The sequence below is a fragment of the Oryza brachyantha genome, chromosome 9 (assembly GCF_000231095.2).
Source record: "Oryza brachyantha chromosome 9, ObraRS2, whole genome shotgun sequence".
NCBI classification, from domain to species: Eukaryota; Viridiplantae; Streptophyta; class Magnoliopsida; order Poales; family Poaceae; genus Oryza; species Oryza brachyantha.
In genome coordinates this window covers 12,590,521-12,614,124 of record NC_023171.2, presented here as the reverse complement: position 1 = coordinate 12,614,124, position 23,604 = coordinate 12,590,521, and the positions used below count along the sequence as shown (strand labels likewise).

The 23,604-nt window shown below is 43.0% G+C and overlaps 5 protein-coding genes across 5 annotated transcripts; 3 read left to right on the top strand and 2 right to left on the bottom strand.

The window, feature by feature from the left end:
• Nucleotides 1-99: 99 nt before the first annotated feature.
• LOC102715422 (chloroplast envelope quinone oxidoreductase homolog) lies at nucleotides 100-1,581 on the bottom strand. The gene is made up of 4 exons (XM_040527708.1): nucleotides 1,433-1,581; nucleotides 1,181-1,322; nucleotides 1,018-1,106; nucleotides 100-924 (listed from the first exon to the last, which is right to left on the bottom strand). Exons 1-4 carry the CDS (start codon nucleotides 1,514-1,516, stop codon nucleotides 223-225), a joined length of 1,017 nt encoding a protein of 338 aa, XP_040383642.1. The 5' UTR covers nucleotides 1,517-1,581; the 3' UTR covers nucleotides 100-222.
• A 2,511-nt stretch (nucleotides 1,582-4,092) lies between these two features.
• Nucleotides 4,093-6,856, top strand: LOC102715143 (putative F-box/FBD/LRR-repeat protein At5g56810). The gene is made up of 5 exons (XM_006661344.2): nucleotides 4,093-4,339; nucleotides 4,489-4,601; nucleotides 5,145-5,966; nucleotides 6,051-6,203; nucleotides 6,300-6,856. The coding sequence occupies exons 1-5, from the start codon at nucleotides 4,258-4,260 to the stop codon at nucleotides 6,684-6,686; spliced, it is 1,557 nt and encodes a 518-aa protein (XP_006661407.1). The 5' UTR covers nucleotides 4,093-4,257; the 3' UTR covers nucleotides 6,687-6,856.
• A 1,941-nt stretch (nucleotides 6,857-8,797) lies between these two features.
• LOC102714859 (F-box/LRR-repeat protein At4g14103-like) lies at nucleotides 8,798-12,253 on the top strand. The gene is made up of 6 exons (XM_015841181.2): nucleotides 8,798-9,057; nucleotides 9,366-9,475; nucleotides 9,867-9,998; nucleotides 10,340-11,014; nucleotides 11,343-11,495; nucleotides 11,586-12,253. The coding sequence occupies exons 1-6, from the start codon at nucleotides 9,003-9,005 to the stop codon at nucleotides 11,970-11,972; spliced, it is 1,512 nt and encodes a 503-aa protein (XP_015696667.1). The 5' UTR covers nucleotides 8,798-9,002; the 3' UTR covers nucleotides 11,973-12,253.
• Nucleotides 12,254-12,623: 370 nt separating this feature from the next.
• Nucleotides 12,624-14,321, bottom strand: LOC102714585 (chloroplast envelope quinone oxidoreductase homolog). Its single transcript, XM_040527461.1, has 4 exons — nucleotides 13,979-14,321; nucleotides 13,755-13,896; nucleotides 13,580-13,668; nucleotides 12,624-13,483 (listed from the first exon to the last, which is right to left on the bottom strand). The coding sequence occupies exons 1-4, from the start codon at nucleotides 14,048-14,050 to the stop codon at nucleotides 12,782-12,784; spliced, it is 1,005 nt and encodes a 334-aa protein (XP_040383395.1). The 5' UTR covers nucleotides 14,051-14,321; the 3' UTR covers nucleotides 12,624-12,781.
• A 5,153-nt stretch (nucleotides 14,322-19,474) lies between these two features.
• Nucleotides 19,475-23,307, top strand: LOC102714318 (probable glucan endo-1,3-beta-glucosidase A6). The gene is made up of 3 exons (XM_015841180.2): nucleotides 19,475-19,579; nucleotides 19,678-21,003; nucleotides 23,069-23,307. The coding sequence occupies exons 1-3, from the start codon at nucleotides 19,519-19,521 to the stop codon at nucleotides 23,104-23,106; spliced, it is 1,425 nt and encodes a 474-aa protein (XP_015696666.2). The 5' UTR covers nucleotides 19,475-19,518; the 3' UTR covers nucleotides 23,107-23,307.
• The last annotated feature ends 297 nt before the right edge of the window (nucleotides 23,308-23,604 follow it).

Here is a 23,604-nt window from a genome sequence, read left to right as displayed (position 1 = left end):
TTTATTTCTGACTTATCTTATTAATCAAAATAACTTTAAGCATGATTTGTTATTTTTTATATTTGTACTAAATTTTTGAATAAAATGAATGGTTAAACGTTAAAAAAGATCAAACATTTTATATTATAACACGGAGTAAGTATTTGGTTGATACGTGCAATACGAAGCAAAACGCGATTCGCCGATCGAACGCTCGCGTATTATACACCACTACCTTCGTGCTCATTCTTCTTGTCCGATTTTCGCGATGACCTTGCCGGTGGCATGGCCTCCTATGCTCTTCGTCCAGCCCTCCGGCGCGTTGCTCAGAGGGTAGCTCGAGTCGACGACGGGCTTGAGCTTCCCCTGCCTCACCATGTCCACCAGCAGCTCCGTGTCCTCCTTGTTCGGCGAGAACATGAAGGGCGTCAGCCTCTTCTTGGAGAAGCTCACCCTGTGGAGCAGCGCGGTGGCGACGGCGGCGGGGGAGGGCGTGATGTCGACAACCACGCCGCCGTCGTCGGCGAGCACGCGGTCGAACACCGACCAGGGGAACGCCGGCGCGCAGTGCACCACGGCGTCGTACCTCCGGCCGGACGGGCTCCGGAGCGCGGCGCCCTCCGGGGTGCCGTAGTCGAGCGCCTCGTCGGCGCCGAGGCTCTCGACGAGGCCGAGGTTGCGCGCGCCGCAGGTGGCCGTGACGCGGTGGCCGCCCAGCCTGGCGAGCTGCACCGCGAAGTGGCCGACGCCGCCGGAGGCCGCGGTGACCAGCACGTTCTTGGGCTCCGCGCCCCCGCCCAAGCCGGCCCCGGCCGCCCTCAGAGCCTGGAGCGCGGTGACCGCCGCGAGCGGCAGGCACGCGCCTTCGGCCGCGGACACCCCCGGCGGCAGCGCCACCGTGAGCGACGCCTGCGCCACCGCGTACTCGGCGAACCCGCCACCGCTCTGGACGCACGAATCACACTCTAAACTCAACTCAACTCGATCCAAAAAATCAAAAAAATCAAACTTCTATACTACAACATGAACTCACTGTACCGGGAAATTGATGGAGACGACCCTGTCGCCGAGCTTGAAGCCGCTCACCCCGCCGCCGACCGCCGCGACTTCTCCGGCGAGATCGCACGCTGCACACCACCACATTTACACGTGTGTGATCACTCACTCCCTCGCACGCATGATCTTGGATCATATCGATTACCTGGAATCACTGGGAACCTCCATGGCAGAAATGGACGGACCATCCCGCTCTGAATCTTCCAGTCGATCGGGTTGATGCTCGCCGCCTCCATCTTGATCAGCACCTCGCCCTTCTTCGGCGCCGGGATCGGCACCTCCACGTGCTGAAACCACACAGCAAAACGTCGACGACGACGTCGGCTACCGGAGACAGAGTCCAGAAAAGGCAAGAAGCTAGCTGCCGCCGCCGCCGCCGGCGGCCGTACGCACGTACCGTGAGGCCTTCAGCTCCGCCGCCGTACCTGTCGTACTGCACGGCACGCATCTTCCCGGAAGGAGGAGGGGACGCCGTCGCCATGGCCGCCGCCGCCGCCGCCACCGGTGTGATCAATCGTCACCGCGCGCGCTCTCCATTGCTGTCTAGTGTCTACACTATATAAGGCGTGCGGTGGACGTACGCGGCCGGTTCCGCGGCCACATGTGCCACACCTAACCTGCGATTGCTTTGCACACGCTTTGATAGTGTCGCTTTTGCTTACAAAAAATTTTGAATATTCAATCATAAACTAGGGAAAATATACGTGCATGGCACCGAGTTAAGTTAATTTAGTTGTGTAAATTAAAATAAAATTTTAAATAAATCGTGCGTCAAATCAAAAATAGTAAATTATGATTGATGTACAGTTACTTTGAAAAACGTATGTTTCATCAGAAAGCTTATAATTGATAATAGTAAATTGTGCTCGACATCATAAACAAATGAAATAAGATGTGGGGTCTTTAGAAAAATAGAGGCATACTAAATTCCTAGGAGTTTGATTAATCTGAGGCATTTTATGCAGGTGTTCAGCACACCAATGGTACCAACCAAATTCCTCTACCTGAAGAACGCAAGTATTTGATTGACCATTTTGCCGCCTTATGATTTTCTCTTCCTCTGGTTTCCTTTCTGAATGCTTCTCCTGTTCTGGAGACTTTCTTCTTGGCTGTAAGATGCTGTTCACTATTTCATTTCATCCTGCAAAACTAGTCACTACAGTGCAAACATTAACTGAGGCCCCGTTTAGTTTGCAAAAAGATTTTGCAAAAACATCAAATCAAATTTTTGACACCCATTTGAAGTATTAAACATACTCTAATTACAAAACAAATTTCAGATTCCGCCTGAAAACCGCGAGACGAATCTTTTGAGTCTAATTAATCCATCATTAGTACATGTTGGTACTGTAGCATTTATGGCTAATCACGTCCTAATTAGACTTAAAAGATTCGTCTCACGATTTCCCGCATAACTGTGTAATTAGTTTTAATGTTCATGTATATTTTATACTTCATTTAGTTGTCTAAAGATTTGATACGATGTTTTTCGAACTAAACGGAAGCCTGAATCGCATTTTTTTTCCCTTCTTCAGATATCTCAGCAACAAATGGAGAAGGAATCGATATTTGGTGGACAGTTCTTTCGGGCACCGGACAACAATTCGTTTGGTGCGTCGTACAGAATTGGGCGCCATCGTCGTCACAATTTGGGTTATTAGGTGCCATCTCAATTCTCATCCTAATTATCCATTATGTAACAACTTTTCATGAACCACATTCTTTTTGCCAAATTATCTGTCATTAAAATTTTCATTTCTGTAGTTATCACGAGGTGAATGTTTAGTTCTCCAGTAATTTATCAACACAAGTGAAGCTGTTGTGGCTACGAAATTAGTGTGGGTAAATTTGGCTAAAATGCTAAATAATGCTTATGATGTTGGCATGCTCCACTCTGTTCTTCCATTTGATGCTGCTGCGACGTGCTAATTGGCTGGTAAAGGATGGGTAACAAGAAACTCCATTTTTGGCTCAATCTGTTTGCAACTGCTACCTTGGGCAGTGGCGACTGATATGAACAGATTTTTCACAAGAACAATGATAAGAAACAACTCAAGAAAACAAGTTAGGAATATCTTTGACTGAAAATTTTATTTGTCAAACAGTGATAAGAAAGAACTCGAGAAAACAAGTTAGGAACATATTTATTGAAAATTTTATTTGTCATAAGAAATATGTTTAAAATATCTTTCACATTCGTAGTTACAAATTAGGAATTTATATATAGATAGGGGTATTGTTTGGCTTTTTGGAAAAAAACTAAACGGCACATCTACAAATGAAAAATAATTTATAAATAAAAGTTTTATAGATGTGTTTTAACGATTTAAAAGCAAATGTTAGAAATAAATTATGATGAAAAGATTTCAAAATCAATTTAAGATCGAAAATTTAAATTTTGGCTTATAAACATAAGCAGAAGTGAAAAATAAGGGTGTAAGTTCACAACGATTGTATAAAGTTTATAAGTAGACAGTTTCAAAATTAAATTCCTGAACAGAACCATTTAAATTACATTAATTTTTTGTAAAAGGTATTTGTATGTATAAATTTAAAAAGTCACGTTAATTTAAATATAAACGCACATTACGAAGGACATACTGACCTGAAGGGAACACTAGCATAGAAGACCACTCACCAAATTAGGTGAAAAACATCAAACACGAAGTCACGAAGCATGCTTTAATTAGTGAAATAGTGCGTACCCTACGGGTTACGGTGACCAATAAAATTGGGTTATCTGAGATGCTACTTTTTCAATTTTAAAAAGGTGGGATTTGAGGGGCTTTTAATAAAATTGTATATATATGATGAAATATAAAGATCGGATAAAAAAATTCCTTCTTCATATAATTTATATATATTTCTAATGCGATAGTTTATTTAAACCTATTCATCGACGGCCCGGGCCCAGTGGTACAAGTGGACAAGCCCATCAACCCGTTAATAGATTAACTAAATAGATAGTCCATCAAAGCATCCACTTAATTGACCTATAAACGAATTGGCGGACCAATCCACCTACACCTTACACCGGGCCCCCAGCGGTGCTCCTCCTCTCCCTCGACGGCGCCAACACGACCTCTCTCTCCTCCGCCGCCGCCTCGCCGCGTCTCCTTTATCCCGTGCGAGATCGAGTCGGACAGGAGAAAGAGAGGGGGCAATAGGATCGACGTAGAGAGCCCCCCCAAGGTGCGCTCTCGATTCGTCCTTGCCGGCGCCATGGGGCTGCTCGTGCTGAACCGCCTCATGTCCATCCGGCGGCCGCGCCGCCGCCGCTTCCGGCGAGCCAAGTTAGCCCGCAGTAAGCGCTCGCTTCCCCTCGAACCTCCTCCCCCTCTCATCTCTCCGTCCGTTGCGTCTCGTTCGTGCGCTCCAACTTCTTCTTCTTCTTCTTTTTCTTTTAATTTCGTCCGTTAATGTCTGAATTTATCTGTAACCATATATGAGCAGAGGGATTAATCGCTACATCGGCTAAAAGGAAGTACTCAAGCTGCCAGCAAGATGATGATGATGATTCTCGGGGTGGTAAAAGCATGAGAAAATCAGAGATATACATTCCAGAGGTATGGTATATATAATGTATAGATAGATAGTCGAATAATTAAACTGCATGTATATCTTTGACTCCTATATCACAGAATATTGGTAGATTTGTGCCTAAATAAGAAAAATATTAAGAATAAACAAGCAAACTTTCAGTGATATATTTGCATTATCATTTACAGTAGTTTTGCTTTCTTCTAGCTGTTGCAAACTGCAGCTGTCGCTCTCCCGCTGCACCTTGACATCTCAGTAGCTAGAGCTACCTCCCTTATTTACTTGATTTCATCAAAACTTTTACCCAAATTATATTCCAACTAACAACACTGTTAAAGGAAGATAACTCTATGCAATGCTTAATTTGCATCCAACTGCTGCATTTTAATGCATAATCAGCATATGTAATGCATTACACGTCGGGCATTCTTGCATAGAGCACCAGGGGTTGAAAAAGAAACGATGTCCCATATGGTTCTATCCAGTTTTTCTTTCTCTAATCAAAGTGCCAAACCCAATGAAATTCGCCATCGCATTGTTCAAATTTTATCCCATCATGGTGTATGCAGGACATCTTGTGTCATATATATTCCCTGATGCCAATGCGTGATGCTGCTCGTGCTGCGTGTGTGTCTCGTGCCTTTCTAAGTTCTTGGAGATGTCATCCCAAGCTGACCTTTAACGAGAATACACTAGGATTGCGTTCATGTGGTTTAGAGAAACATTTCATCCGAAGAGTTGACGACATTCTTGAAAAACACTCTGGCATTGGATTGAAGACATTCAAACTTCTTCAGTTCCCCGATAATCTAGATATATGTGATCATGTCGATCGTTGGCTTCAGTTCGCTATGACACCGGCGATTGAGGAACTCACTGTCATCATGTATGAAGCCATGCTACCCTACAACTTCCCATGCTCACTTCTATCTAATGGGATTGCAAATTCTATTCGATCTCTTGTTCTTGGCAATTGTGCCTTCCATCCTACGGTCGAATTGGCTTCCTGGAGAAGCCTTAAAAAGCTATGTTTGTCTTGGGTGTGCATCACAGGACCTGAGTTAGGGTGTCTTCTTTCGAATTCGTTTGTTCTGGAGTGGTTGGAACTCAAATATTGCAAGGAGATAGTTAGCCTGAAGATACCATGCACACTGCAGCGGCTCAGCTACCTTGATGTTTTTCAATGCAAGAGGCTGCGATTTATAAAGAACAAAGCTCCAAATTTGACCACTTTTTACCTTTCTGGATACAATGTAAACCTTTCATTTGGAGAATGGTCGCAAGTGAAGAAACTACGTGTGTGCGATTCACGCCTTGTTCGTTATGCCAGTGATAATCTTCCATCCATGATGCCGAATCTTGAAACTCTTTCAATAGATTCGTTCTCTGAGGTGTACACCAACACTTTAGATGTGTTATGCATATTATAGTATTCATACATTGGACTTTGATTAATCTAGGACATCTTTATGCAGGTGGTCAACGCAACAATGCTAACCTCCAAATTCCTCTGTCTGAAGTTCTTGAATATTTCTCTCTCTGGATTGACCTTTTCACCATCTTATGATTATTTTTGTCTAGCCTCCTTTTTTGATGCTTCTCCTTTCTTGGAAACTTTCTTCTTGTCGGTAAGATGTTGTTTAGTGTTCATTTCATCCAGCAAAACTATCTGTCAATATAGGGAAAGCACTAATTTTTAAGTATATTATTTTTCTCATCTTCAGATATCTCAACAACAGATGGAGCATGAATCAAAATCAATAGTTGGAGATTTCTCACATATGAGACAGATTGCAGAACACCGTCATGAGTACCTCAAAAGTGTGGTGATCAATGGTTTCTGCTACTCGAAGAGCTTGGTTGAGCTAACGTGTCATATTCTTGAGAACCTAGTTTCACTGGAGTATCTAACACTGAACACAGCCCTTTGCTTTGCTAACCCTTTTAAACGTAGACCTGGTTTGTGCGTTCCAATGGAGAACAAGGGTATTCTAAAGGAAGTACCTAAAGTGCTCTTGGCTATTCAAACATACATCGCAAGGAAAGTTCCCTCTACTGTCAGATTAAATGTTGTGGAACCATGCAGGATGTGCAAAGCTATTATGTATTAGGCGTTATCTATGTTGAAGCTAATTTATTTCTCGAAGATTCTAGCCAACTTATGCATGGCTAAGAAGCTAATTCACTTTTTAAAGTTTGTAGTTAACTCATGCATGACTAAACCTCTCAAATATATTCATGAAGCAATATGAATATGTTGCATGTCCTACTAAGGCTGCGTTTGGTAAGCAGGGATAAGTTATCTTTAAGGCTAGAGGTGCGCGGGGTCTCGTCATTGGGTCGCAAGCGGTGCCGCACCTCTTTATCACGCCGCCGAGGACGGAGAAGGCCTTCAAGGCAAATCTAGAGACGCGTGGGGTCTCATCATTGACTCGCGAGACGATGTCGCTCCTCTTTATCGCAGCGTCGGGGACAAAGGAGGCCTTCGTGGCAAAGCATGGGCCAAGTGCAGGCACGGCGACGCACGATGCGGAGCCGCTCCTCTTCATCGTGACGACTGCGGGCTTTGTGACGATGCTTGGGCCACTCGTGGGTGCGTCAGTGGCATGTGGAGGCCTCCACCCCTGCGAGCGATGCAACGGTGCTCTTCTTCTCCATGTCGTGCAACGGCGGTGGGTGGGTCGTTAGATCGGAGGTGGGAGGGATGAGAGAGAGGGGGGATGGTGTGGTGGTGAGAGGGTAATTCCGGTGAGAGGAGGATGTGAATGGAGGGTATGGCGATCGGTGGCCGTTGGAGGGGCATTTATAGCCGGGAGGAGCCCTGCTCGAGAAGAACCTCTCGAGATGAGACAAGGAGAATTCGAAATTCGAATTTCAGTAGAGGAACACAAGAATACAACTACTACCTCCATCGCATAATAACATCTTTTTTTATCTGTGTGTCCAACGCTTTGATCATTCGTTTTATTTAAAAATTTATACAAAAAATTAAAAAAAACAGCCACACATAAAGTATTGTTCATGTTTTATCATCTAGTAACAATAAAAATATTAATCGTAAAAAAATTTAAATAAGATAAAGAGTCAAAACATTATATCTAAAAACTAAAAAATAATTTATTTCGGGACGGAGGTAGTAGTTCAGTGAGCGAAAGAACGCCCTAGGTAAATAGTAGGCCATTTTGGGCTAGAAATTAATCGGGCCATGCAGGGGAGGGCTCTATACGGGCTGGGCTCCTAGACCAAAAGATGCGGTTTCAGCTCGTGTGCGTATTAGAGACTCTAATCGTGCCTTTTCTTGGTAGGAAAGTTTGCTCATAATTGGATAGGTTTATAAAAGCATCTTGAAGAAAGTTCTTGTTCTAAAATTGATGCATAAAACTCAATTAGGGAGAATTAGACTAAAAATATATCTTTTCAAGTCTATTCCTAATATATACTCAGGCTTAAAATCATCTCAATCATGTCCTAAATTTTGGGCAAACTTATATGTTCTCAATACAAATAATTCAGTTTTTGGCTTATTTTAGAGGAGAGTGTAATTTTATATCAAATATATTTAGATTAACCGAACACAAAGCTTTGGGAGCATTATTCCATTTGTTCTATATTATAAAACTTTTTATGCTTGACTAGATTTATGTGTGTGCTAATGAATCTAGATACATATATATTGATACATGAATTAATTAAAAAATCTAAAAATTCATAGAATACGAAACGGAGGTAGAAGCATTCTTCCAGAAATTTTCTAAGATTGGTGGTGTATTTGGAACAAGTTCGCTTCGAAGTGGAGGCGCAAGGTGTGCCGGCCCAGGAACCTGACGCATCATCAGGCCCACTTCCTTGGACCCTGACCTGGTGCGCCACGTGTTACATACAAACTTGCAGCTGCTGTCTACCTTGAGAAAATTTTTAGAAAATTTTTAGAAGAAGCGTCACGTTAAATATTTGGTCGGGTGTCGAAAGAAGTTTTGGGATACGAATGAAAAAACGAATTTTACGGCTAGCCTGGAAACCGCGATACGAATTTTTGAGCCTAATTAATCTATCATTATCACATATTAGTTACTGTAGTATTTATGACTAATCATAGGCTAATTAGGCTCAAAAGATTCGTCTCAGTGTAATTAGTTTTTTGATTCATTTATATTTAATGTTTTATTTAGGTGTCAAAAATTTGATATAATGTTTTTACAGAAAAATTGTTGGAACAGATTCGTTCGACACGATCCCCTCCGCCGCGCGCGCCGCATTCATCTCCCGCCGGCGCAGACAGAAACCTGGATCGAGCGCGCGCGGCGGGTGGATCTCGCGCCTCGATCTCGTAGATAGAAGAGGGAGAGGGAGAGGTGGACCGCCTCGGGTGCTCTCGATTTTCTCGGCTCGACCCCGCGTGCGGGAGCGCGCGCGCGCTGGAGCGGATCATGTCCACCACCGGGGGGACGCGCCGTCGCCGCCCGCGGCGGGACAGAGCCCGCGGTACGCGCTTTCCCCTCGGCCTACCTATCCCTCTCTGCGCTTCATCTCTCCGGTGCGTTGTGTGTTTTGCGTGATGCCACCGCTCAGACTTTGGGGGAGATCGCGGACAGTATTTTTCCAACAAGGGAGGAAAATTGGTTCGGTGATTTGTTTCTCTTGAATTGCAACATGTTGGGTTTTTAGTTTCATTGGCATTCTCGCGCAGAAGTTGGATAGAGGAAGCATTTTGGATAATCACTGTGCTCGGCTCTGTGTGTGGTTGAATTTGTTTTTTTTCCTTTCTTAATTTCTGAATGCATGATGCGCAGAAGAAGAAACAGTTGCTAAATCGGCGAAAAGGAAGTACTCACACTGCCAACAAGATGATGATTCTCAAGGAGGTAAAATGATGAGAAATTCAGTGCCAACCCTTCCAGAGGTACTGCATACACTATTTTTGTTTATAATGTATGAAGGGTATTCACCCAAATTCATCTGAATATTTCAAATTAACTTGCATTCCGTTCCTATATCAGTGCCCTGCGAGTGTTTATTCAAGACTCTACCAAGGGTCGGGGCCTACTTAAATTATATTTCAACTGCTAACACTGTTAAAAGAAAAAAGATCTATGCAATGCTTAATTTGTGTGCCATTTTAATGATAAAGATGTGCCTATGAAATATAATGTAATGCACATGCGCCGAGTGCATGTGGTTGAAAAAGAGTGATACCCCATATAGTTCTATTCATGTTTCTTTCTCTAATCAAAAGTAGCAATTTAGGTTTATAATCGCAATGTTTAAATTTTATCCCATTATGGTGTATGCAGGACATCTGGAGTTATATACTTTCCCTGATGCCAATGCGAGATGTTGCCCGTTCTGCATGTGTGTGTCGTGCCTTTCTGCAATCCTGGAGATGTCATCCCAACCTCAGCTTTGACGCGGATGCCTTAGGCCTTGTTTAGTTCCCAAAATTTTTTTCTAAAAAAGCACAGCAAATCTTTGGACACCTAAATAAAGCATTAAACATAGATAAATCAAAAAACTAATTGCACAGTTACGGAAGAAAACTTAAGACAAATCTTTTGAGCCTAATTAGAAAGTGATTAGCCATAAGTGTTACAGTAACCAACATGTGCTAATGACGGATTAATTAGGCTCAAAAAATTCTTCTCGCGGTTTCCAGCCGAAATCTGAAATTTGTTTTGTAATTAGACTATATTTAATACTTCAAATATGTATTCGAAAACTTGATGTGATGTTTTTGCAAAAAAATTTTGCAAACTAAACACCACCTAAGTGTGAAACAGATTTTACCAACACAGTTGACCACATTCTTAAAAAGCACTCAGGCATTGGTGTGAAGAGGTTCAAGCTTTTAGTCCAATACAAGCTAGATATCTGTGATTATGTCAATAGTTGGCTTCAGTTTGCCGTTACACCAGGGATTGAAGAACTCAGCCTTTGGCTGTCTAGAAGCAAGCCATGGTACAACTTCCCGTGCTCACTTTTCTCTGACAGAATTGCAAACTCAATTCGGTATCTTGAGCTTGGCTATTGTGCATTCCATCCCACAATTGACGTTGGTTCATTGAGAAACCTGAAAAGGCTGCAACTGTCATGTGTTCGTATTTCAGGGGATGAGTTAGCATGTGTTCTTTCCAACTCACTTGCTTTGGAGCAGTTGGAACTCACGTGTTGCCTAAATATAATTAGCCTTAAGATGCCTTGTCTGCTGCAGCGGCTTGACTACCTTAAGGTTTTGGAATGCAGGAGGGTTCAGGTGATAGAGAGCAATGCCCCTAATCTCTCCAGATTTTACTATAGTGGATACAAGGTGAAATTCTCACTTGAGGAATCGTTGCAAGTGAAGAATCTATATGTGTGTCGTCCAAACATCACAAGCTATGCTCGTGCCAATCTTCCATCCAGTGTGCCGAATGTGGAAACTCTTGCCATAGCTTCACACTGTGAGGTATAAACTGAACTTTAGATGTTCTAGACTAGTGGAATGCATATACATCAGTTATACTCTCTCTGTATTTTAATAGATTATACAATTAACTTATTTTACATGTTTGATCATTCGCTTATTCAAAAAACTTTCATGGTTATCATTTATTTTGTTGTGATTGGCTATATTACTAAATATATTTTATTTATAACTTACAATTTTTCATAATTTCATAAAATTTTTGAATAATCTGAATGGTCAAACATATGTCAAAAAATCAAGGACATGATATATTAATATACAGTGAGAGTATCTTGGACTTTGATTATTCTGAGACATCTTTATGCAGATGAAGGACACACCATTGCTACCAACCAAATTTCTGCACCTCAAGCATCTGACTATTTCTCTTTCTGCATGGACCTTTTCGCCAAACTACGACTATTTCTCTCTGGTTTCCTATCTGGACGCTTCTCCTTTATTGGAGGTTTTCATCTTGGCGGTAAAGCTCTGTTCAATATTTCTTTCATCCACAAAAAACTGCCACTATGGTAGGAGCATTGATTCAAGTATATTGCTTTATCATCTTCAGATATCTCAGGAATGCATAGAGTCTGAATCAATTTTTGAAAGTTGCTCACATCTAAGGCAGATGCCGGAATATCGCCATGAGCACCTAAACTCTGCGACGATCAGTGGTTTCTGCTCCGGGAAGAGCTTAGTTGAGCTAACATGCCATATTGTTGAGAACACAACGTCACTTGAATGCCTTACATTGGACACCACTCATGGCGATGGTAGGTGTTCCGGAAACGGTTCTAGCCTATGCTCGCCTGCAAGCCAGAGTGTTCTCATGGAATCCCCTAGAACACTCTTGGCTGTCAGAAGATATATCGAGGGGAAAATTCCCCCTGGAGTCAAGTTAAATGTGGTGGAACTATGCAGGCTATGCACCCGGTGCGATGCTCTTTTGCGTTAGGTGCTGTCCTGATGAGTCATTGTGTAATCTTTTAGTGACATCCAGGAACATTATATGCTCTGGGAAAGGGGACATAAATCATAATGTTGTTGTGCCTCCTACTCTCCTGGAATAAGTTCAGTAGGGTTTTATACAATTTCGAATGAATTGCAGAATGGGGCACTTTTTTTTTAACCAAGGTTTCAACTTAGACTGGGGAGAAAACAAGATTTAGATTTTTTTTTTTACTTTTGACTAGTTCACTTTGTACTACAAATTCCCTATCACTTTAAACCCTTTCAATTAATGATACCTTTGAATTTTTTGTTATTGTGTTTGATTATTTGTCTAATTTAATAATTTGGTATGAATATATAAAAAACGATAAGTCACACCTAAAGTTCTTCAATGATAAAATAAGTCATGACAAATAAATAAACGATACTTATATAAAATATCTAATAAATAATTAGGTTTTATCGCATCCGTCCCTAAAAATTTAACCTCTATTTGTCTTATTTAAAAATTTTACATAATTATTAATTACTTTATATCATTTCATTTATTGTTAAACATACTTTTATACACATATATATCTTTACATATTTTTTAAAAGTTGAATAAAATGAAACGGTTAAATATATGTCAAAAAATCAAATCAAAGGTGTCAAATATCTAGAGACGGACGAACGAAGTATTTATTAAGAATATCAACAAATAATTATATCATAACAAATCAACCATCGGTATTTGTATACTGTATTGCACTCCCATCTCTTTGTTTTTGTCTACACACACATGCATATACGGGTCGCGTCGCCGCGCCGGGCTCACTCTTCTTCTCCGACGACGACGACGGCCTTGCCGGTGACGTGCCCTGACATGCTCTTGGCCCAGCACTCCTCCGCCCTGCTCAGCGGGCACCTCGACTCGATCACCGCCTTGAGCCTCCCCTCCCTCGCCATGCCCACCAGCAGCTCCATGTCCTCCTTCGTCGGCGACACGAACAGCGGCACCAGCCTCTTCTTGGAGAAGGTCGCCCTCTGCCACAGCGCCGTGGTGACGCCCGCCGCGCCCGGCGTGACGTCGACCACCACGCCGGCGTCGGCGAGCGCCGGCGAGAACGCGGACCACGGGAACCCCGTCGCGCAGTGCACCACGGCATCGTACCTCCTCCCCGAGGGGCTCCGCAGCGCGGCGCCCTCCGGGGTGGCGTAGTCGAGCACCTCGTCGGCGCCCAGGCGCCCCACGAGGCCGACGTTGCGCGCGCCGCAGGTGGCCGTGACGCGGTGGCCGCCCAGCCGCGCGAGCTGGACGGCGAAGTGGCCCACCCCGCCGGAGGCCGCCGTCACCAGCACGTTCTTCCTGGCGCCACCTCCGCCGTCTAAGCTGACCCCGGCCGTCCGCAGCGCCACGAGCGCCGTGCCGGCGGCGATCGGCAGGCACGCGCCGTCGGCCGCGGCCACATCCGTCGTCCTTACCGCCGTCCGCGACGCCCGCGCCACCGCGTACTCGGCGAGCCCGCCGCCGTCCTGCCATTACATACACCGATCACAAAACAAACACCATCTTACACCCACCAACCACACCACCAACACCCGAATCAAACAAACCACATTACCACTTACCGGGAAATTAATGGCGATGACCTTGTCGCCCACCTCGAAGCAGCTCACCCCGCTGCCCAATTCCACCACCTCTCCGGCAAGATCGTAACCTGTGTCCATCCCACCATGGATTAAATTCGCGACGCAGTGATAATCACAAACTCAATCACGAGGAGGCGTGTCGTCTTTGAATCACCTGGGGTGAAGGGGAACTTCTTGGGCAAGAACGGCCGGGCGATCCCCTTCTGAAACTTCCAGTCGACCTGGTTGATGCTCGCCGCCTCCACCCTGATCAGCACCTCGCCCTTCTTCGGCGCCGGGATCGGCACCTCCACATGCTGGAAAAAAAGCACGCCCCCGTCACCACACAGTTCGTCGGAGAAGAAGAGCATGTGACCGGCCGCACGGCCGCATGTTTACCTTGAGACCCTGGGCGCCGCCGCCGTACTTGTCGTACTGGACAGCGCGCATCCTCCGGGAAGAAGTGGCCATGGAACTGCTCGACGATCGATCGATCACCCGCACGTCGATCTGCGACGACGACGACGACGAGCTCTGTCTGCTGCCGGCGATGTCGTGGTACTTATGGCACGGGCGGATGATGGGGCTAGTCTACCACCGAGAGGGAGAGGCCATCGCGCATCGCGTCGGCAGCCTTTGTTTGACCGGCAGCTCGGCGGCGTCGGCGGACGTGGCCGCGCTCCGCACCGCACCGCACGCCGGCATGGTTTTGCTGCACGTGTCGACGACTGTTTACTCCTCGTTGACGCTTACAACTCCTACTAGTACACAAGCAACAGAACTAAGGGTTTTTTACGACAATTCAGCCGGCGTGTGCGTAGACCAAACACCGAAAAGTGACAGCCATACACTACTCCGTCAATTGACTTTTCATTTACAGCAGGCTATAAGCTAGCTGTAAATATATTTTAAGGGGATGTTTAGTTGGAGCATTAAAATTTTTTAGTGTCATATCGAACGTTTGATCGGATGTCAGAGTGATTTTTTAGACATGTGAAAAAACAAACTTCATAGCTCGCCTTTAAACCACGAGACATCTTTTGAGTCTAATTAATCCGTCATTAACACGTATGTGTTAACATAGCACTTATGCTAATTATGGACTAAATAGACTCAAAATATTTGGCTTATAATTTCTTTCATAACGGTGCAATTAGTGTTTTATTTTTATCTATATTTAATGCTCTATTTAGTTGTCTAAAGATTTGATTTGATGTTTTAGGAACTAAACGTGGCCTAACACGTATGAATTGGTATGTACTTTCCAAATATACGTGAAGCACGTAGAACGGTGGTTGTGCGTGTGCAACAGTGCAAGTGACCCGGAGGTCTCGTGTGCACGTATGGGAAAAATCTGTCGATAAACATCTAGGAAATCCATACATCAAAATATAGAAGAGTTCAAGACGCAAAATGGGCTTTATCTCGTTTGGACTTTCGACTTCGATCATGGGCTCTTGGAAAACGTCTCTCTCTTCGCTCCGTTTTATGTGATCGACATATGGCCTTCACTTGGGGGGAAAATAGTTTTTAGCAAACGGTGTATGTACACCCGTGTGCTTGTATGGTATCTAAATAGTCACTAAAAATATAAAAAAATTTATAAGATAGATTAATATGATTTATATCACTTCACAAACATGTAAGTTTAAATTCAACTTCTACAGGTTGTAGCAAAAAAAAACAAACAAAACTGAAACTAAGTATACGCATATTCATAATTGTTTTTGTTATTTTTGCTACAACTTGTAGAAGTTGAATTTAAACTTGCATGTTGGTGGAGTGATATAACTCATATTAAACTATCTTGTTAATTTTTTTTGACTATTTAGATGACATGCAAGTAACGGGTATACCTGCCTGTGTGCTAAAAAGTTACTTTCCTCCACTTAGCTTATGTGACCCCACATTAGATTAGATAAAAACGTCTCCAAAACTTCTTAGAGGGGGAAATGAACTAGTGTTGATAACTGAGGGCGGTTTTTAAACTTTTACATCTAGTTCCATGGTTGAGGGGAAAATAGGATCCGGACAATAGTTGGAGGAGGTAGCGTGGACTTTCCAAAAACAAGCCATGGAGTAAAGACCATATCAAAAGGCTGTAATAGGCCAGGCAAACATAAGCCCAACATCGAGCACACGTACAAATTTGCCCCGGTCCAGCAAATGTTGCCTTCCTCGACCATGGCTCCATCGTGTGGTGAAGTTATGGCGCTCAAGTTGCTGTTATTAGCTGTGTTCCCGTTAGCTCATCTTAATGCATGTTTTATAGACCAGTCACAGATTGGCATCAAGGTTGCTCATAAGCTAGGTAAGGTTGGTTTTACTTCCGAAAATTCATGTATTTTAGTCGATTAACCTCATGTGATGAACCATGTATTCCCTTAGTTCTATATTATAAGACTTTGGACATGTTCGTTTAGCATTATAAGCAACTATATTCTCTTATTTTTTATGCGCACGTTTTCCGAACTACTAAACGGTGTATTTTTGTAAAAAAAAGTTGTACAGGAAAGGTGCTTTAAAAATTCAGATTAATTCATTTTTTCTATTTTTATAACTAATAATTAATTAATTATGTACTAATCTATTACCGCGTTTTCTACGCCGATTAACAACCAACATGCCGAACGTAACCTTTCCAGGTTTGTCTATATTCACATATTATAAGGCTTCCGAAAATTTATGTATCACTGTATATATTTTATATATGTATCTAGATTTATTAACACGTATGTGAATACATATAAGATCAGAAAGTCTAATAGTATGGAACGAAGGGAAGAATTTATTTTATCAAATCAACAAAACTTACAAACGGTATTCTCTTTAGAAAAAGATTGTACGCACCGTCCTCCCACACCCACGTCTATAGGGGCAGAGCTAAGTTAGAGTGGGGTTTTCTTTATAAATCTACTTAAAAAATGTTACTTAAAGCTTATTATCATCGTATATGTACAGCTCTTGATATAAACTCTAAGCGGTCGTAATAGTGTAAACCCAGTTTAAACTTATTAAACCTTGTATTTCGTTATGGAGCCCGGCCGGCTAATCTTTAATCACATACGGCTAAATTGACTTTTTTTTTTCCAGACAATGATATTTTTCTTCTGTCTCTATGTCCACTCGGATATATGCAGTCATTTTTTTTATTTTAAAAACTCTAGGAATTTAGTCCAAGCAGGGGATCTAGCCCCTCAAATACCCAATCTGAAATTCATGCTCCTATAGAGATTTGAACTCAGTACCTTGGGCGTTATTCAGGTCATTGTAGTCACTAGTCTACATGCTCTTTCACACGTCTAAATTGTATGTATGTTACGTAAAACAATATTTATATAAAGGTTGATTGAAAAATTCAGATCAACGTATTTTTCAAGTTCATAATAATTAATATTTTAATTAATCACACGCTAATGAAACTCATCATTTTTACGTTCTGTTTAGCCGTCCTACATGGTGTGGACTGCGTCAGCGAGTCGTTCGTTGCCGGGTTCGATGGATGTGTTTGGTCGCGGTCTCTCTGTCCAGTCAAATGACGCGGCGCTCTGCGTCTGCGGCGAGCCGGAGACCCGCCAAGTCGCGATGGAGTGGAGAAAAAACAAACAAAGGGGGTCTAGCTGCACCATGCTATTCCTCCTCCCATCCAACATCTTCCAAAAGCCAGAGGAGAAAACGAACAAAAGCCACGGAAACTTCCCACACAAAATGCTACTGCCTCCTTTCGGTAATAATCGTTTTTTTCGTATCTAACGTTTTATCATTTGGTTTATTTAAAAAAATTTTAAAAAATTAGTCACGTATAAAGTAATATTCATGTTTATCATCCAGTAAGAATAAAAATATTAATTATAAAAAATTTTAAATAAGACAAAAAGTCAAAACATAGTATCAAAAAACTGAAAAATGATCTTATTTCGAGACGGATGTAGTAGCTAAGTAGTTAGGACCCATCTTTTATTACCCACTTCCCTTTCGCTTTAAAAATATATTTATTTTTCTAAGATTTAAATTTTATATCATAATATAAGAGTCTCATTATTTCAATTATTCCAATAATTTCAAAATCAATCACATGTTTTAAAAAAACTAATCAATGGAAAATTAATAAATAAACCACTGAAGTTACTTATATTTTTTTTACTTATATGATGACTCTCGCTCTCTGCACACCGTTCAATTGTTGATTCTCGCTTCATTTATTACAACACTGACAAAGCATGAGGTCGTCTTCCTTTGTTGCACGGTTTTATGAGCTATGACAGATTGACAGCTCGCACCTGCTCACGATTAAGAAGGTGTTTGGGATTTTAAGTCCCTATTCTAATCGAATATTTGGTCGCTTATTATAAATAGTAAATATAGATTATTAATAAAACTCTTCCATAATCTTGAACTAATTCACGAGACGAATCTATTTAGCCTAATTAATCCATGATTAGCCTATGTGATGCTACAGTAAACTTGCTCTAATTATGGATTAATTAGGCTTAAAAAATTCGTCTTGTGGATTACCACTCATTTATAAAATTAGTTTTTTTATTAGTTTATATTTAATACTTTAAATTAGTGTTCAAATATCCAATATGATATAGGGCTAAAAAGTTTAGCGCAATACAAACAACCTCTAAAAATTCCTAAAAAAAAGAGTAGCTGTGAAAATGAAAAAGAGAGACAAAAGGCCAATCGGTCAAATAGCAAAGCCACCTTCACGGCTTCACCAAAGTGAAGACGCCGCTGTCCTCCAAAACGGAGGATCCAATGACTCGCCCTGAAACGAAAAAAACCCAGTGGATCCAATGCACAGAAGCGGGGCAACGGCCAACGGCCAACAGCACAGGGTAAATCCACAGCTTTTTCCCTGTGATTTTCACAGCCTTTCCCTGTAATTTTCTCCCTTGCCACCTTTCTCCTCGCAAGCATGTGTCTCCGCTTTGCATCTGCGCGCACCTTTACCAGTTGGCAGTTGCACCCCTACAGTAAAAGAAATACTCTCTCCTTAATTTGATAGTTGATTTATTTAGTGTTTTCTTTCGTTAGATAATTCTTATCATTTTAAACAGCGTCATGATTTTCTAAATCTATACGACTTTCTATCAAAATATAGACAAAAATGATAAATATTTAGTTTTATTAAAATACTCTTTAGGACTCGTTTATATACGCTGTCCTAGAGATTTCAAAATAAATACTATGTTCTACAGGTTTGACTATATTGTTTTTCTAATCATTCGTTATTTAAACTTTTTACAAATATATAAAAATATAAGTTAGGACTAAATATACTAATATTAAATCTAATTATAAAAATAAATTGTATCTAAATCATTTTCTACATTAAGACGAATAATTAAGATGTTGTTTGTTTTCATAAGTCCTAGAACTAAAAATTAGTCCTAACACTAAAATATAAGTCTCTTTTAGTTCTACCCGGTTTGTTTGGAGGGACTAAAAGAGACTAAAAATCTTATTAAATGATCTACTCAATAGTACACAGAACACGCATAGTTATAGGCCTAAAGCAGTAGAGTACGTGTATTATAGGGTTTAGCCCCTTTTAGCACCTCCCATAGGGATTTATGGAGAACTAGATAGTTTTAGTCCTTTTAGTCTTTTAGTATTTTAGAAGCTAAAAGAGACTAAAGTGGAGGAACATGGATCAGCACCTTCAAACAAAAATCACTAACTGACTCATCTGTACCTTCAAACAAAAATCACTAACTGACTCATCTGTTAAAATACGTATAAAAGTACTTTTTTACTCGAAAGCCCACACGGTTAATCAAAGGGGTTAACCCAATGCAACCGTTGCCAAAGTTAATCCTAAGATGACCCATCTTTAGCTTAAAACTCCTACTTAAACCGCCCTTGCAGAAGACATCCGTCCCGCTCCATTTCCCAACGCCACCGTCGAAGCAGAGCAGTGCGTCCCCGCGTCCATGGCCGTCCCCGCCACCGTTTGGGCCCTCCTCCTCCTCGCCGCCTTCTCCTGTTGCCACGGTGAGCGTCGCCAGCCACCTCCGTCGCGCCGCGTCGCTCGGCTGAGCTGAGCTGTGTGGCTAAATGGCGTTTACTTTGTTTCTTTCCTGTGTGTGTAGTGGTGGCGAACGGCAGGAGCGCCGCCCATGGCGTCGGGGTGAACTACGGGAGGGTGGCGGACGACATCCCGCCGCCGCGGAGGTCGGTGGAGCTGCTTCGCGCGGTGGGGGCCGGGTCGGTGAAGATCTACGACGGGAACTCCAGCGTGCTCCGCGCGCTGGCGGGGACGGGCATGCGGGTGTCCATCATGGTGCCCAACGAGATCATCCCGGGGCTCGCCGCGTCGGCCGCCGCCGCCGACAGGTGGGTGGCGGAGAACCTGGTGCCCTACTACCCGGAGACGCGGGTCAAGTACCTGCTCGTCGGCAACGAGCTGCTCTCCGACTACTCCATCGCCAACTCCACCTGGCCGCGCATCGTGCCGGCGATGGAGAACCTGCACGCGAGCCTCCGCAGGCGGCGGATCAGCAGCGTGAAGATTAGCACCACGCTCGCCATGGACGCGCTCTCGTCGGGGTCGTTCCCGCGGCCGCCGTCGGCCGCGGAGTTCCGCCCCGACATCGCCGGCGCCGTCGTGCGCCCGCTGCTCCGGTTCTTGAACGGGACCAACTCCTACTACTTCGTCGACGCCTACCCCTACTTCGTCTGGGCCGGCAACAACGAGACCGTCCCGCTCGAGTACGCGCTCTTCCAGGGCGGCGGCCGCTACGTCGACCCGGGAACGGGGCTCACATACACCAACATGCTCGACGAAATGCTCGATGCCGTGGTGGTCGCGATGGCGAAGCTGGGATACGGGGGCGTGAAGCTGGGCATCGCGGAGACCGGTTGGCCCAACGGCGGCGACTACGAGCAGATCGGCGGCAACGTCCACAACGCCGCCATCTACAACCGGAACCTCGCGGCGCGGATGGCCAAGAACCCCGGCACGCCGGCGCGGCCGGGCGCGAAGATGCCGGTGTTCGTGTTCTCGCTCTACAACGAGGACCTCAAGCCGGGGCCGGGCACCGAGCGGCACTGGGGGCTGTACTACGCCAACGGCACGGCGGTGTACCCGATAGACCTCACCGGAGCGCGGCCGTTGTGGTCGTACCCGCCGCTGCCGCCGCCGGAGAACGACACGCCGTACAAGGGCCCCGTGTGGTGCGTGCTCGCCGACCGCGGCGGGAAGCTGAACTTGACGGCGGTGGGGGATGCGCTGGCGTACGCGTGCGGGCAGGGGAACGGAACGTGCGCCACCATCCAGCCCGGCCGGGAGTGCTTCCAGCCGAACACCACGGCGGCGCACGCCAGCTACGCCTTCAACTCGTACTGGCAGCAGCTGAGGAAGAACGGAGCAACATGCTACTTCAACAACCTCGCCGAGGAAACCACTAAAGATCCAAGTAAGTCTGAAAATTCTGAAAATTTTGCTCATATTGCACAAACTTTGATTGATACATAGTACAAATATGCAATGCAATTTTGTTTCTTTCGAATTAAGTTATCTGGATTGATGAATGAATTTACTTTGGATGTTGGTTGGTTATAATTCTCTCAGTCTAGAATAGATGTGACATTTTGCTGGTGAGTGAGTAAAGGCGATATCTTTATGGCATTGGTGATGAACTCGTGAAAGCTAGTAGTCGACTTGCACACCTGATCGGTCGTCTCTAGGCGTCTTTTCTGATGATTGGGTTCATGAATCCAAATTATCTTACGTATATCCGGGGATTAGGTTTGATTATTCAAATGACTTCTTCGGTCAGTGCCAACTGGAGGTGGATACTGACGATAGAATTAGATCTTTAGAAGTATTTTGTCAATAAGAAACTCTTTGCTGGCATCAAACTACAGGTGCCAAGAATAGACTTATACTTGATAATATTAATCAACATCCCTCCAGTTGACCCAATACATTTTGATCTCGATCCAGATTCATTTTGATTTATGAATATTACTGATTTAAGCATGAACATGAACTCTCAAGGCCATTGTTTTCATATAGATTCATAATTGAAATTTGAGTTGACGGAGCTGGTTTAGTTCTAAAATTGGAACTCCGTCTAGGATTTAGGAACATTTGATACTTAATTTGAACGATATAATTTTACAGAATAAAAGTTCTAAACCGTGTTGAACATTTGAACTGCAATAGCTAATTCATTTCTTCATGCTAATATAATACGGCCCATTCCCATATACAGAAGGAGACATTTCTATTTTAGGATCTTTATTATTATGTTTGTCTAGGATCTTCATTATGTTTGTCTCTCCCTTGCTCACTTCCAAAAGATTTCCAGTCTGCACATTGTTCTGAAAGATTCACATTCAGACATTGGAGCTGGCCGCTTGGCTGTCATTACAGAATAGGAACAGTAGGTTGGCTTCCATCTAAATGGCGTACTTGTGAACTCTGGTCCATTTATTGATTTGGTCAAAGCCCACCTGCACATTTCACATATCCTTGTGTAATGCCAGCTGCAAGCCTGCAACCTGCATCCCTGCAAAGCATGCAGGCATTTGCAGTAGCTCTTTTTTAGCCAGCTGGACATTTGCAAGTAGGAAAAATATGCGGAAACAACAACCTCTTTACAAAATGTTCCATCATATCATAAATATTTAGTAGTTAAAAAACAAGTTTTTGGTCAAAATTTTTTGAACTTCGACTATGAATAACTTCTTAAATGCTTAGATTTTCCTTAAAATATCATAAGTTTATTATTCTATTTATTCGAATATAAAAATATTGTCAAAATTTTAAAGTGTTGACTAAATCTTGTCCGAAACAAAAAAAAAGTTATAACATGAGGGACTATTGTCTAGCTCTCGAGCTGTCTAGCATGCTATGCGTGGGCAGAAGAAAAGAATCGCTTCATTCTTGAGCATTTTCGGTGGGACGTCAGTGTAATGTTCCCTTTCATAGCTAAACACCCTTGGACACTAGCTCGTGTATAATCTTCTTCTGTCCTTTAGCATCTCACTTACCTTATAACTTGGGTAAAAGTGGCCTCGGTGGATGTTGCTTTCGTCGCAAGAGGTCCTTAGCTAACTCTTCTTGGAAAAATCAGGATCCCAGATATGCAAATGGTGCACTTTATCAGTTATATATTCTTGATCACTTACATTACCATTTTCTGCAAGAGAAGCAACTTACTAGGTGTCCATCCTCTGGTTTATTCCAGGGGTAAGCAAAACGACATATTTGTAAATAAAAAATAATTTGTGAATAAAACTTTTATATACATGTTTTTAGCGACCTAAAAACCAAGGCTATAAAACAAACTACGATAAAGAAACCCAAAATCAACACCAAATTTAAGGTTGAAAACTCACATTTTGGCTTATAAGCACAAGAAAAAGACGGTGTAACGAACTAGATATCTTCCTTTGCACTTCAGTTGTTAACATGCCGTGCTGATTAGTTTTAATTCTGAACACTGATTTTCGCCCTTTTTTTCTTTTTTGCAGGCCATGGATCATGCAAGTTCCACAGTTCTTTGGACTAACTGAATGCTTGGGAGGACAGGATGAAAACGAACAACATTGTTCTTGTTTTTGTTTTTTTTTTTTATCAAACCTGACTAGATTTAGACCCAGGGAGGTAGTGCCATTCTTCTGCTTCTGCTCATCGTCTAGAAAACCGTGATGTATCAAGGAAATTTGCTGTCTGTTTTGCTGGGGCTTAATTAGTTGATCTGATCTTGAAATGCTTAGTTCAACTGAACTTTTATTATAACTGTGAGACTTCATGGGCCTCACATGGACCGAATCTCTTCTGTATGTCTGATGGCAACCGAGCAAGAAGTAGCAGTTCTTCCACACGGGCCCGTCGGCCTACTATTGCTAGGACGGTGTTGTACTGTTGTTGTTCATTTGTGCCACTAATCCTTCTTGTTTTATAATTCCTTCTTTTCATCCATATAAACCTGTTGTGCTGTATCTTTTAGGCCTCAATTGGAGTGTATATACGCACTCTCTATCCCAATAAAAACATTTAAGAAAAC